General features: G+C 41.8%; 1 protein-coding gene across 1 annotated transcript; it reads right to left on the reverse strand.

Annotated features, from left to right (window-relative positions):
• Nucleotides 1-728: 728 nt before the first annotated feature.
• On the reverse strand, nt 729-14,975 carry FKTN (fukutin). Its single transcript, XM_039567413.1, has 9 exons — nt 14,782-14,975; nt 13,438-13,497; nt 11,346-11,549; nt 9,669-9,946; nt 8,794-8,926; nt 7,070-7,199; nt 5,825-5,958; nt 5,471-5,598; nt 729-2,437 (listed from the first exon to the last, which is right to left on the reverse strand). The coding sequence occupies exons 1-9, from the start codon at nt 14,884-14,886 to the stop codon at nt 2,224-2,226; spliced, it is 1,386 nt and encodes a 461-aa protein (XP_039423347.1). The 5' UTR covers nt 14,887-14,975; the 3' UTR covers nt 729-2,223.
• Between the last annotated feature and the right edge of the window lie 51 nt (nt 14,976-15,026).

Consider the following 15,026-nt stretch of genomic DNA (forward strand, 5'->3'; position numbering starts at 1 on the left):
CCCTTCCTTTTTTTATAACCATCTTTTATGGCTTTTGAACATGGTCTTTTTATGGTCCCTTCTCTTCAGGCAATGCTATTTCTTCGATCTTTCCTTGCCATTATTCTGGAGCTTTGAACACTTTTCCATCTTTAACAGCACATAAATAACATGAAAAACCTTGTTTGCTACAGTAAAGTCAAGGGACTCCGCATATGGCCACTTAAGACCATTAGGAGAATTTAGGAATTGCCCTCCTCTGCAGACCACTCCCAAAATGAAGGCAGTTAGTAAGTTAAGAAGGTAACACAGAATTAAGAATCCATTTCAGGTGAGGCAATTCTGGAGAACCTAAAAGGAACACACCTCAATCTGTCTGTTCCTGTGGGAATGGTAAGGCTTCAGCCTCCTGCTGTGCCTTCAAACAGCAGCAGTTCTATGATGTTCACACCTCTCCTTGGGACCCAACCTGCGTCCAAGCAGGAAATCTGTGGCTAGAGCACTGCACAGAGAGTGACAGGAGATGTGCAATGTGCAATCTGTTTGTGCAAGTAAAGGATCCTTTCCCCTACATGTGGGCATCTACTTTATTCTGACTATTTATTGAAAAATAAAAGCTCAAAGACAAGCAGTCAATAAGCAGTGTAAGAAACATTTCAGGACTTTCCTCTGTGCATTATGTCATGGTAATTGCAGTGAAGTCTGTTAAATGCTGCCCAAGATGACCAAACAAAGGATGAAACAGCATCTTGAGTTGCAAATTAGACTCCCCTTTTAATCAGTGTTAAATACACACTTGAATCTTCTGAAGAGAAAACATTTTAACCTGAAGAATACCTTACAGGTATAATCACCCATTCAAGACATCCTCCCTTTCAGGGACATGCTTTTTTTTTTTTTTTCCCATCAGTCTTTTCATCTACACAGTCAAAAATTGACAGATTATAATTTTCTGAGAGCATCTCTTCTTTCACTCTTAAACATTTATCACATCTGAGAAACTCGCAGGCTTACTGCGTGTTATTACACTGCGAAGTTCAGGACAACAGAGTTATGAACATGGAAACCACAAGGACATTCTCTTTTTTTTTCCATCCTAAGAAAAAAGTACCAAAAAATTCTACCTGAGAAATTATCCCCTATGATGTTGTGGTTACTTTAGCAAGTGAATCGTGTTAGCAGGAATTTACATCTCTCTCTTCTTAACCAGGCAGAGCTAACAAAGTTACCATGCAACTCCAAGAGCCAGCCTGACAAGTTGTTGCCAGAAGCTGAATAATTTACTCCAGTATTTCAGTGGCAGGAGAAACTGAAACTGACAGGACTGGCAGGATTGCTGCTGCAAATTTCATGAACAGTTGGTATTTGTACACATTTCTCCTTTTCCATAGAGAGAAGACTGTTCTGTGAAACAGAAAACTATGAATAACCCCCATTTCTACCTACTTGCAGGAAAGCAGGGATAGCTGTAATTTTCTAAAAATCAGTCAAACCTTTTACAGGGAGAACACGAGAACTGGGACATTAAACCAGACTTTTATTTTTTTTCATGGGGAAGCCATCCCAGCAGCATGCACCTTCACATTCTTAGAGAAGAAAAGAGCAAACTGAAAAATGTCCAGTGTGGATAGTTTCTCCTTCCATTCATTTAGTGTTACACCATTACCAGATACCTCCTAGATGTAAAGCAGGTGGTCCCATGGCTCCTGTGCAACAGAAACATTCCACTCCCCAGAGCAACCCCTTGCACATGGTAGGGATGTATCAGTCCCAAATCAAGCACATCTGAGGTACTCGTAACTCTGGTGTTTTGAAGTTAAACAGTCACACAATCTCCGTTGAAAAAAGAGGAACTTCTCTGAGATTCTCCCATCCTAACCTTCTCTCAAGCTTGAGAATTGAACAGTCTGAAGGTTTTGATGATCCCAGGAATGTCGAAGCCACCTGGCCACTGTTTACATTTAAACAGTCAACTGCCCGTAAGTCCACTGCAGTCCTCTCTACTCCCTTTGTGCAGCAGCTTTCCTTTCAGCTTCCCTTCCCTCCAGTTGCTTTTCATCTTCTCCTTTAACCACCTGGAAAAAGCACGATGAAGTTGAAGAAAATACCTGTTAAGCAAAGGCAGGTAAATGTCTCCTTAGGAAACACACAAGGCGTTACAAAGGGAACAGATGTCAATGCCTTTGGGCACTGGGAAATCACAAAGTGACAGTTCTGGTGACAGACTCTGTCAGCAGCTAGGGGTCAGTAGATTTGGATGACATCATCCCACTCATCAACAGGCCAGACTCCATTGTCCTGCACGTTGGAGGGTGAACTCTTCCAGTCCCACATCTTCACCGGCACCTTCCACTCTGGGCCGTAGTTGGCCTCCACATACTGCAGGGTTTCACAGGGCACATGGACCTTGAGCTCCACAAATTCAGTCCAGCACAGAGTAAACTTGGGAAAGAGATACCTGTGCCAGAACAAAAGGGCATGGTCACTGGCAGAAGGCTAGAATGCATCTCTAAGTTCAAGGAGAAAGCAAGCAGCTGCAGAGAGTGGCCATGTTACATTTATACTGTTTTTTCTCCTACACAGTGGACAAGGGTGTTACCAACAGTAACGGGTGAACATTTGCCTCGTGTGCTTAGGAAGGAGCATTTCTAATTCTTTTGTTGCTTGTGCACATATCATTCTGCCACCTATAGGTTAGACCCTGCCAGTTCCAAACGGGATTTAACAGTGACCCTTTATAGAAAGGTGTCAAGAGGGTGATACATGCTTACAGCAGTGGCAGTTCACAGGTAAATTTCGCAGCTTCACCAGAATGACATCCTATAGAAGTATCAGAGTTGAGGTGCTAAACAACACCAAAGTCTACCTACTATTCCTGCAGAGGATCACTCCCACTTCTGAAGTTCTGAAGACTTCCACACACAAAAAAAAAGTCATCCTAAAATTCCTTTTCACAGGTTAAAATGAAACCATAAGCGCTTTGTCCTTTTGTAAAAGGTTTGTGCATTTGTATGATGAACTAGAACTGCCCCCGTGTTCTTGTAAGCATGAAGTGAATTTTATTTCTAAGGTCTGAGCAAACAATATGAGAAATAAAATAATTTTGCTTTATGCCTTAAGTGGAGGGAAAGAACAAAGTGATCACGCATTTTTTGTATATATATCCAGAGACTACTGATTAAACTAAATTCTTACACAAAGTCCTCTCTGTTAAAAACCTACAGAATTAACTCACTTTAAGGATTAAAGCAAACAGCGTGGATTTGATTCCCAGACTCAGTTTTTGTAGATACTCATTTTCTGCTGGAGAATGCAACTGTCCAGTATTAATTTTGCAAACAAGAAGCCTCAACTGTTGCAACTCCAAGACAATATCAGGAGGACTCATATGCTTGTGTCAGGAATGCTGAGGAAGTGTTTGTGCACATGGAAATAAATGTAAACCACACAGCCAGACTGTGAGGGTTAGACACCAGCTCTCCAAGGAAACAGAGGCTAAAAATAACTCTGAGAAATATTTTAGGGACTCTATGAGAAATGCTTTAGTTCTCCACCGTTTTAGATGTATAGAAAGTACGCCTGTGCAAATATTTAACTTCCTGAAGAAAACATCTTTTACCTTTCAGTTTTAATCTTAGAAGAGAACTCCTACCCTTCTCCCTGACGATCTAGTAGCAATCAACATCTCTACTACATAATCAGCTGGTGAGATTTCTTTTAAATTGCTAGAGTGGATTTAGAACTCAGCATGACCAATCACTTCTCTTCTGACTGACCTCCTCACTTTTGCCTCCCTCCAAAATTCTAATAGGGCTGAAGACTGAGCAAAACTGAGGGTCATTCTGGTGTTGCACAGATTCAGATTAATCACGCCAAATGCTCTCACATCTCACAGTAACAAAAGCTGGATCTCTTTTCTACTTTCTGAGGATGTGTTTGGCATTACTTGGGTAAGGATTCTGAACAGCTACGTTCTGTCCTGGCTCAGGGCTTTTATGGTGGTAAACAACCAGTTTTTCCTGCTCCTTTTCTGTATGCATCAAACTAAGAAACACCAGCTCAGAAAAAGAGGCTTGGCTTCCTTATGATGGTATGCCTAAGCAAAGTTATTATCTGATTCTCATTGAACTAGAAAGCCACGTTTGGTACTTTTAAAAAGCTACCACCAAAAATAAGTACGAAGCTACAAGAAAAGGAGAGAGTTTTGTGAAAGCTGGAGCTCCAAAAGAGCTGTAATATCCAATGATAGAGAAGCTGGAGTTCAGCACATGGTCACATTTACCCCCTAATCTCATGTCTTGGACAAGTCATTACCAAAGGAACAGGGGAAAAACATCTCTCAAGTATCCAAGGTTTGATGCTACAGTGGAATTTTGAAGGAGCATGTCAACTCCATTGGCATGGAAACAGCAACGGCAATTTAGATGCAACAGAAGCACAAAGAAAAGGAAAGGAATTTATTGGTCAGATTGCTTTTCAGAAAGCATCACACAAGAAAACTGGAACTGCTGCTGTATTCTAAAAAAAAAAAACTCTGCTACACAGCACATTTTCTGTGGGGATATTCCAAGAGCTCTTCCTTTAGTCCATTTCTAAATGTGCCTTTTGAATCTGGTTATCAAAGTATCTTTCCCAGTCTTTATTTATCGCTTCAGAACAAAGATAATGAAGACAAGGATTTGGACATTATCTCCAACTGGATGACAGTGCTCACTAAATTCTCATTAGCTATATATGAACAAATACATTTCAAGCAAAATATGAAAGATAATGAAATCCTATAGAAGCCAACAAGGTTTTCAACTAGTCTGCAGCTATCTCCTTCTGAGTGAAGTTGGGTGATGGAAATAAATCTAATTGTCAAAACGTATATTCAGTTTGCTGAGTCGATTAGGAAGCTTGTTTGCTGATTTAATACTGAAAGGGGTAAAACAAGAAACATGGGATCCTATTCAAAATTCCATTTCCAGAACATGAAGAGTAAGGCCTGCAGGAATCATCTGCTTTGCTGTCACAACACTGCAGCCAACCCAATATTCCAAATTGCTACCTCAAAATCCCAACTTGTGAGTTTTACTGTGCAAGAAGAGTTGAGGCTTTTTGCCATAATATTTCTTCATCAAGACAGAAGGATTAATCTTCTACTGCAAAATTAGGTTTTGCAATAAATACTGTTTTAAAGACTTTTTCTCATCTTGGGTGTTTATGTAACTGGGAGCCTGTCACAGTCAGATAAGATCTGCCTGATACATGATACACCAGCCCTGCTCTTGATTTCACAAGAGATCTGCCATTTACTCTCTAGTAAGGCACAGGACTGCTCTCTCTCTGCTTCACTGGTCTCAGAGTGCAGAATCTCCACTGATTCCCCTCTGACATCCACATTTCCACAAAGAGCACAGACTTTGCTAGGCAACAGCACACAAAATGCCATCAGTGAAAACTAGCCTGTTCAATTTCTTTCCTATTAGTAGTACAAATCAGCTCTTACTTAAATTTCTTGCCCGACTTGGCCTGAGTTCCTCCATTCCATATGTGGTCATCCTCTTCATAGAAGAAAAAAATATCAAGTTTCACATCATCTTCTCCCTGAAAGGAGAGTTCCAAGCTGTCTTCCACCTGGAAGACAAAAATACACACTGTATCTAACATAAAAATACAAAGCAATTTGTCAGCAGAAAACAAAATTTATTTTCATGAGATATACAGGGTGACTTCTATTCTAACTGAAGAAAACACACTAATTCTGCGTTATTTTTAAACTTTTTAAACACTTCTGCAACTGAACTCAAAGTTACAAACCTACAGAAAGACACACCGAGTAAAATGTTCATTATCTATGTACCTTGCCAAATTTGTGCTTCAGTGGCAACCCAGCTTTCTGGAAGGCTGGAATGATATCTGCTTTGTAGTCCCTTATAAAGATTCCCAAATCCACATCTTTGCTGTGAGGAATGACATTGCACTGTCTATACCAGCCTGTGGGGGAAAAAATAAACCAGAAAAATCCCAAAGCACTTAATTCAGGAACATGAATTCAACAGAACCAAAGCAACACAAAAATGAACTGTCCTAAGATCACCAGGCAGAAGTCTTTGGCTGAGGCCATAAACAAGACTTCTGCCTTTCTTTAGTATGGAATGAATCACATCAAAGAAAACAAGTATTACTGCACTTATAGTCATCTCTCTCCTCTCAGAAAGCCAAGAATGCAAGAGAAAAAAAATATAAAATATCTTCAGTTTTCTAATTTAAATGCATTTATATAAAAAAAAAAAAATATTCTTTATCTGGGCCCAAAACTAATCAGCAATGAACAGCTACACAGCCACAGCTGTGCTTCTGATTTCCAACTATTGTTTTATACTGCATCCAAAATGTTAATCATCTTTCAGTCACCACTGCAAAGCAGAGAGACAAGAAGTGGGACACCCTTTTGTCTGTTTCATTAAGGCAGCTTTTAGTAACTGCTCATTCAGAAAATTATATTCCCTAGGATTAAATAAATACAAGCCAAATGTGCACACACGAGTTTTCACAAACTGTTTCAATAACAAAGGAATCCTCACCAGTGATAAGACACTACTTCTACCTTCAGCAGAACTGAAAACTTGCATTACCTACTCAAATGCACTATTTTATTAAAAGTTTGTTTTTTAAAGAAAGTAAATAAATGTAAACTGTATTTTAGAAGTCAGTGATAAGCATCAAATTGCATGGGAAGTAAAACAGGGTTAGAGTGTACATGGACAGCAGAAATATGTGCTCATCATTGAGTTTTCCAACTGGCACTTCAGTGAATTCCACGTCACACAAATTAGGGAACTGTTGATTACTTCGCAGCAGTGATGAATACAACACAGGTAATTGCTAACAACACCAAATGCTTCACTGGAAATTTGCCCAGCATCTCCACGGCCCAGATTTCTAAAGAAAAAGCTTTTTTTCAGGAGCAAAAAGGCCTATTTCAGTACAGTTATTACCTTCCAACCCAGTACGTTTGGCCTCTGCTGACATCACAAGCAACGGAGGATGAAGTGTTTAAAGTTTCAGATGAGTTTAAAAACGCAACACAACACAAATGTTTTACCGAGACACGTTCCACTGCTCAGCCAGAACTTTACTCCCAAGTTATTCAGTGTCAGGGCAGCCAGATGAAGCAAGGATTTTGCCTTTTTCCTGAATTCCACTGCATCAAGAGAGGCATCATCAGGATACAGCTGCAAGGCAAGAGTAAGGAAGTTACTTGCCGCTTCATTTTTCTCACCGTCCTAGGAGAAAAGGATCTTTAAAAATTTATTTAACTAATACCTGTTTTCACATACATAGCCCATTTTCAGAACATGCACTGGAATGACAAGTTAAAATCAAAACTCTGAATCACCAACCTTCCTTTTTTTCCAAATCATCAGAATGCAAATTAACAGTAGACTAGAATAAGAAAATAGGTATTAGACACTGATTCTCAGCACTTGGCAGCAACACGGGTGAGCCCTTGTTCTGCATATGCTGAAGTCAATTCCCGAAGTCCCAAGGGGAACACATGGACAGATTCAGTCCCTGCCAGCACATCAAGGCTTTTCCAACCTCCAGAACTCCATGATCAATTTATTTGGCGCCACCAAGTGACAGAATTGGGTGTTAAGTTTTACGGGAAACTGCCAAGGAGAAGAAACTGTGAGAACACAAAAATCTTCTAGACGCAACTGCAGCAAGGTCTGCTGTCCATGCAAAGCCAAAACCATCACGGAAGCCTGCGCAAACACGACCAGTTCTAACAAAGGAACAACCACGCAGCTTTGTAAAGGATTCCTTTAAGAGCTTTAGGGCAACAAGCAGCCAAAATGAACTTTTCAAAACAGGTGCCAGCTGCCTATCTCAGTGTCAAAGCTCCAGCAAAGTTCAAAAAACATTCATGGGCACATTTTCTCTGCCTGTGGTGATTTCTGCCTGGAGACTGAAGTGGAACATACTTTCCTGTCTTTTGCACATGAAGGGACAACACATGGATGCCCTTGTGACCCTCCTGCTACACAAACAGGGATCTACAGCCTACTAGACTGAACAGGAGTGGTCCTCCCTTTCCCCAGCACCTGAAAGACTGAGGAATGGAGCCTCCAGTGTCCTTTTCGCCCTTCCATGAACTCAGAGATGGCTCAGATTCAGTGGCCTGACTCTAACTCTGCAGTCTTAACTGTGAACTCTTGGTCAGTTTATATCTCGTGCCTTTTTCAAGTTAGGACAAAATGCTCCCCACACTGCAGCAGAGACTGTTCTATCTGCTAAATCAGGTAGCAAAATTCTAAAAATAATTCTCTGAATAAAACATTAGCTTACACAGTCAGAAAAGCAGCTAAATAAGTCACTTTGGAATGTGACCATTTCAAATACGCCAAACGAGGAATATGGAACTGCAGGACATGGCTCAAAAAATGTGAAATGAAACACTACTCAAAACTTTGAAGATTGCCATAAGGAAAGTTTTCAGCCATGAAGATACAGAAGATCTCAGTTTTATTTACATGAGATCCATTTAACAGTAAGGCTGTGTAAGAACTATGGATATGTTGGCTCCCTCTTGGAAAAAAATGTGCTTACAAGTGAAAAAAAAAAAAAGGCCATGATCTCCAGGTAAAGTTCTGCTTTCATTACCACTTAGCAAACTCTTTGGAACAGAATCAAGGATTGTATTCAGCTTTGTGCATGTGAACAGTCCCATTCAGGTCAAAAAACACCAGTGAGCTGTTCTTAGGTTTGGGTCAATCAGTGAAAACACACATTTCATCGCAGAGACACCACCTGGTTACCACTAACCTGAAAGAAAGCCCGAGCTTCTCTGTACCTACATTCAAGAAATCTAGAGTGGGACATCTCCTCTAGAAAACTGGACGGATTTTTTGGAATTTGAACTTTTAAGTCATCAATGGAAACAAGCAGAAGTTCTGGCCTGCAAGGAAAGAAAGATAATACATTACCCCATTTAATTCCTTTACAAACCACACGGCACTTTTTCCTTTAACTTGGGTTATAGTCTTAATGCACACTACTGGCAGTGACTCTGCTGTCCAAATACAGCCAAAACCAATTATAAACAAAAAAAGCAACAAGAGCTTCGACAAATTCCCTATACATTTCAAAATTTTGTTTAAAAAGAACTCCTACACCTCCAAACCCCAAGTTAGTCTGTCAGATCATTGATCGCTTTACTGACTCATGACTTGAATTTGTTCAAAGATGTTGTTCAGTGCTTTCTAAAATTCAGCCTGTTTGGTTGTTTGAGATGCACTTAAGAATCAAATTTTACCCTGTACTTTGAGGCTATTTGCTTTTAAAAATTAAAAGCTGTTCAGCCTTCATAACGATTGAAGTGGGATTATTCAACAGCTTACACAGTTTACTTCAAACGTGTAGGCACATATCCCATACAGATTCCACATTTTAAAAGGACGAAAGAACAGGATCAAATTAAGGGAAAAAGTTTAACAGATTTCTTTTGACCTGTGAAACATCTCAATACTTTCCTCATTTTCTCAGAAACTATGTTCTCAAAGCCTGCACTTTTGGAGTCTGAATCCCACATGAGCTGAATTTTATAACCTGACTTAAGGAAAGAGAATAGTTTTACACACAAAGGAAGTCATTTTCAGGGTGCCACGATGACTTTCTCCTTTTCCCTGTTGTGAACTCACTTTTCGTACGCTCCAGGGTAGCGACCAAAGTGGAGTTTCCGGAAAGGCACAAACTTTCTGTCCATGTGTTTCTTGAGTCTCAGGGGTCCGTGCCAGAGGAAATTGCCACTCCTCTCATAGAAGACCACCAGGTGAATGGCATGGGATGCCAGTTTGAATATGTAGTGCAAGGGAATTTCCACCCCAGACAGGTCATCCATCCCATCCAGGCGGGGGTCCTTGTTTATGATCTTTAGCCACTGGAACCCCATCTTCTCAGCAGTTCTAAAAAGGCCCACCTGAAAATGGGAGAGGCAGGAGGCAGAGCAGGCTAAAGATTAGAGAAACCAAAATTGAATGCTAAATGCTTATTATTAACTCACACCATTCCCCATTTCTACTTTTTAATCAGACTTCAGCACAAATGAATCAAAAATTTCTAAGAGCTTGAAGACCAGCAGCCACAAGCAATTCCAAACACCAATAAAACAACAAATAAAGGTTGTAAGCCATGCATGGATTGGGTTTGTTCCTTGCACCCTACCCTGCATTCTCAAACTATTCTCTGCAATTATTCTTCTACCAAACTTGGTGTTCCTAAGTCCTTAAATACCAACACCACTATACAAAAATGATTACTCCAAAACCTTCTTTAGTGGGGCAAATATAAATCTCGCCAAACACTGAATGCTGCATTAGGTAACAGGCTTTCATATTTCCACAAATAAAGGGAATTAAATTCTGACTGATTAAAAAAAAAACCAGAAAACCAGTCAGCATCTGAAGAACCTTTCAATCTCCCCTCTTGAAATGTTTTGTATAAGCATATCAGCTTCTCCTCTGAATCATACAGAAATTATCACTGAGACACAACGCAATGGGGAGATGGATTTATCTCAGTGTGCTGCCACACAACTTTATTCTCAGTTTCTTGAATTCCTTCACAGCTATGAGCAAAACAACTGCCCGATCAGGTCCCAAGTGACATCCCTCTTCACTCAAGTTCTTCAGTGAAATAGTCACAGACCATTTCAATGTCTTCTGCTTTTTCTAATTTAAAAAAAAAAAAAAAAAAGAAGAAGAAAAAAGGTGTTTACCACTGGTATCTTTAGTCTGTATAAATTAATCTAATAAATATTTCCAGACTACACTTAATTGATGAAATAATTTTGGATTCAATTTTGTCCTTCATCATGCGCTACACCTCTATTTTTAACACACGCATTAAAAAATCTCCTAATACCACAGAGCAGCAGTGATACCAACACCTTGAGTGAAATGGTATTAAGTACAAGGATGTGCTAAAAGAAATGTAAACCAGCAGACTGTGATAATTTTTCCAGACTTGTCACATCAATACCTGCATTTTCTTCTTCATAAGTCCCCAAACTCCAGATTTGTAACAGCTGCACCTACATTACATGTAGGCTCAAGGTTCTCCTCCTTCCTTTCTTTCCTCCTTTCTTTCTTTCCTTTTGGCATGGACTCTTACTACAAGTGATTTTCTGAATATTGCAGACAGCCTCTAAAAACTTTTAGCTATAAATGACTCTTACTGTATCCAGGCTAGTAAATGGGTAACTTTTACTTCAAAACATAGATCCCTCTGCCTAAAATATTACCACCACATGAATTCAAACATGAAAGCAATACGTCACAACATCAAAGAACAGCACAAAAATGAAGACAAGCACTTACTTCATGTTTCCATGTTTTGTCCAGCAGTGCAAACGTAGTGAAGTCTCTTGGAGCACAGAAGTACTTGCATTCCGGGCTGAGGCCATCAGGAGAGCTTCTGATCTGCTCAATGTCTTTATCAACCAGTCCCAAAATCAAAGGATCGATCAAATACACTGGAATATTGTGACTGGATATTAATCCTAGGAACTTCCTAACCACATGCTGTTTGACAGAGGACAGAAACACATCTTTGCATTAAAACTCTTTAACAGAAAGAAACCCCAGCCCACTGAAAGAAGAAAATCTTATCTCCCAATACACATCCTCTGAGTGTACACTTCACTTCCATGAACAGTTGTGAGACTGAGTGAGAAGGCAGGATCAAGTGCCTCACAGAATTTGGATTCTGGTCTACCCAGGGCACTCAACACTGCATACGGTGTTAAAAGCTGTAGCAAAAGGGTTCTGTGCCTGATGCAAGGAGCTATTAACTTGGTCCAGTGCAGAACATTAATCAAGCACATTTAAACATCCATGGTACACAGAAGCCTCTTACAGCAGTCACAGTCACCCTGCTACTTAAATGTATTCAACTGTAAAATTTAAATTTAATGATTTTAAAGCTCTGGCTTCAGACAGATGTGAAAACACGAGGGCAGGATGTGGGTCAACAACAGAGTTTTGGCAGCAGCATTACCTGTGTAGTACAGGCAGAAGCAAGGCCACCCTCACAGTGATTTCTGAAAGGTAAGGGATGTGCTCGTATTACTTCTGTGACTAAAACTGACACACCAGACTGATGAACAGGAAAAAAAACTGGGCAAAAGTACCTGCTTCCCCTTCCCCAAGCCATCAATACTCTAAGAAAACAGATGCTTTCAGTTGAAACTTAAATAAGTCAAAAAACATAAATAATGTTAGAAAGACATGACCTTGATGCCAAGTCATCATGAGAAATGTCTTCAAATTTATTATTTTGGGCACATCACTGCAGGGACTCTGAGGAAAGCCTGGAGTGCAGCAGGTCCCTGGCAGGATCATGGAGCATCCTTTGTCACAAATGATCTCGTAAGAGCAAGTTAAACCTTTAGAAGAACTCTTCCCACAGACTGGAAGCCCCCTGTGAGCATGACACCTCACACCTGGTAGGCAGCTGCAAGGGGTGTCACCTCCAAGGGCTGTCACCTCCAAGAATAGCAAGGCATTCCTGGCACAAGCAAGCAGTCCACAGAGCAGCTAGTTTGGATTATTTCCAGGGACAGCTCTTAACCAGAGCACCTTCCCTCTTGCTCAGCAGAAACCAGGCCTTTAAATGGCCATTCTGCTAATTAGCAACATTGCATCCAATCGGAAAGGCAGCCAGCTCCCAGCACATCCTTCTCCTTAACCATCTGTGCTGTTTGTCCACTGGGAGATCAGTTAACAAAAGCCTTCTGCAAAAGTGTTTCCAAACAAGCCCTAACTACAAATATGATAACGGAGCTTCTGATTCCCCAGGGTGGGCGTTCAATCTCGCAAGCCGGAAGCAAGACACAACAAACAGATCCCATTTCCAGCACCTAATGGCACTCCCAGCACTGGTCATGAGGGCTGGAATGCAGAAGCTGGCAAATGATGAAATGTGACTTTTTCCTGCTTGGGAAGAGCTTTACGAGCCAGCACAAGCAGGTAACACAGAACAGTGAGCAGATTAAACACCTGGAGTGGGCAAAGGAGGACTGGGCGACCCAGGACCGTTTCAGACTAACAAAGAAGCTGCACGGCAAACCAGCCAATCTTTCCCATAGACAGCCTGAAAAGACACAAAACCCTGGATCAACACTTCTGTCTCAGAAAGAACAAGTGTTGCTTCCAGAAACATTAACAACACAACTGAGCACTGCACTGGCAAAGGTTGTGAAGCTGTAACTGTTTCTCAAGTTTACTTTACACTGATGTTCTGATACTCTCTTTACCGAGCAAAGTTACAAAGTGTATCTCTTTGTCTTTCAAAGCAGAAAGTGCCCAGGGAAGAGTGAAGAGAACTGGACCCTGAACTGGCAGTTCCAAGCGAGTTCTCTCTCTCAGAGACTTGTGGAAGAGCTGCATGAACCCGTGACACTGTACATACCCATCGAGTGCTGTCTTGGCCTGACTGGCTTCCTCTGACTTTGGAAAAAGCTGCTCCATTCTATTAAAAAAAACCAAAATAATAAGAAGGGGAGGAGAAGGGAGAAAGAAACCCAAAATTTTGGGTGAATCCTTGCTTTCTTAACATGACATTCAGGGGGCTTTATCCACTTTATGGTTATGGCTGGGGTTAGGCCTCCTGTCACTCAGCTACAGCACTGAATGTGAAATCATAAACAACTGCTCTGGCTTAAGTATATTTAGAAGGACAACACAAGCCCCAGGGACCTCCAGATATGCAAGGATTGCATGGTGAGGCCTCAGGTTTCCAAGTCAATGTGCCAGTAAATGTAAAATAGGAGGATGACAAACCCTGTCAGGCAAATACCACAGGGGCAAAGACAGCAGGGCTATGCCTCAGTCCTTCCAGGTGTAATCCTGGACAACTCAGTTTTAAAGACAGCATATTCACGTGAGAGTCAAGGCAGCTCATGGCTCAGCTTCTGGCTTTTCAAAAGCACAAAGAATTTCTCAGTTGTTGTTTTAACAATCAGAAACGGTGAGAAGGAAGTCGAAGGCTGCAGCAGCACCTGTCACTGACATTGACTGCACTTAATAAGGAAAGAAAAGCCAAAAACCAAGTCAGGACACTTTGAAACCTACACGGTTCTTCTGTAAAAGTAAAGGGAGTTCCTTTGTTGAGTCGGGGTTGCAACTGTAAACTATGAAGCCAGCAGAGGATTTAATTTACTGTAACATTCACCTCTTTTGCTGTTACCGAAAATCGTCTGCCTGAACATTCCAGGTCAGGTATAAAAGGAGGAACAAACAGCATTCCAGCTATAAAAGCAGGATTTAGTCTGTGACATCCGGCACATTAAGAGCACTGAGTCACAAAGGGCTAAGACGACTGAAGAAAAAGTTGGGATTTCTCTCTGCAACACCAGTGTCGGAAACCCTGCAGTCAGCTGATGCTGTCTTCCTTCGGCAGAGCCCTCACACAGCGCTCGGTTCGACTTCGGCGTCAATAAAAATCACCGAGCAACGAGAGTTGAGGGTTAAAAGCCGTGGCGGCTCCAAGCTGGCGGGGGCATCATTCCCTCCAGGAGAAAATCAGATGCCCCTGGCTGACACAGTGACTTGGATACCAGGCTGGGAACACAAACCCGACTGTACCGGTGACACCAGACACCGGCCTGGGCTCCCCCGCCCACCCTGCCGGCGTTCCCAGCGGCTCCAGGGAATTCCGGCGGCAGAGGCAGAATTCCGGAATACATACAAACGCCCATACAGCGCTCGGCGGGGAAACGCAGCCAGAAGCGGGGCAGCGCGCTTCCTCTCTTACCTTCTGCGACAGGTAGAACTTGTAATAGCACAGCTGGAAGAGCAGGAAAACCAGGCTAGTCAGCGACAGGAGCGCCAGGACCACGTTCCTGTTGATTTTCTGCATCAGCGCCCGGGCGCTCCGGGAGCCGCAGCCCGGCCGCCCTCACCGTGATGCGGCTTCACGCCGGAAAGCGCCGCCGCAAAGCGCCGCCCGCCGGCGTAAAACGCCCCCCCCCCCCCCGCTGTCGTAAATCCCCCCATACG

Source organism: Corvus cornix, chromosome Z, assembly GCF_000738735.6.
Source record: "Corvus cornix cornix isolate S_Up_H32 chromosome Z, ASM73873v5, whole genome shotgun sequence".
Taxonomy (NCBI): domain Eukaryota; kingdom Metazoa; phylum Chordata; class Aves; order Passeriformes; family Corvidae; genus Corvus; species Corvus cornix.

What these genes read in the sequence shown, in the direction of transcription:
- FKTN (XM_039567413.1), bottom strand. Translation starts at nt 14,886, where the DNA reads ATGCAGAAAATCAACAGGAACGTGGTCCTGGCGCTCCTGTCGCTGACT. An exon ending in ACAAAACATGGAAACATGAA is followed by an intron (nt 9,947 to 11,345) that starts GTAAGTGCTTGT and finishes TCCCATTTTCAG; the next exon opens with GTGGGCCTTTTTAGAACTGC. An exon ending in GAGCAGTGGAACGTGTCTCG is followed by an intron (nt 5,959 to 7,069) that starts GTAAAACATTTG and finishes TTTCCCCCACAG; the next exon opens with GCTGGTATAGACAGTGCAAT.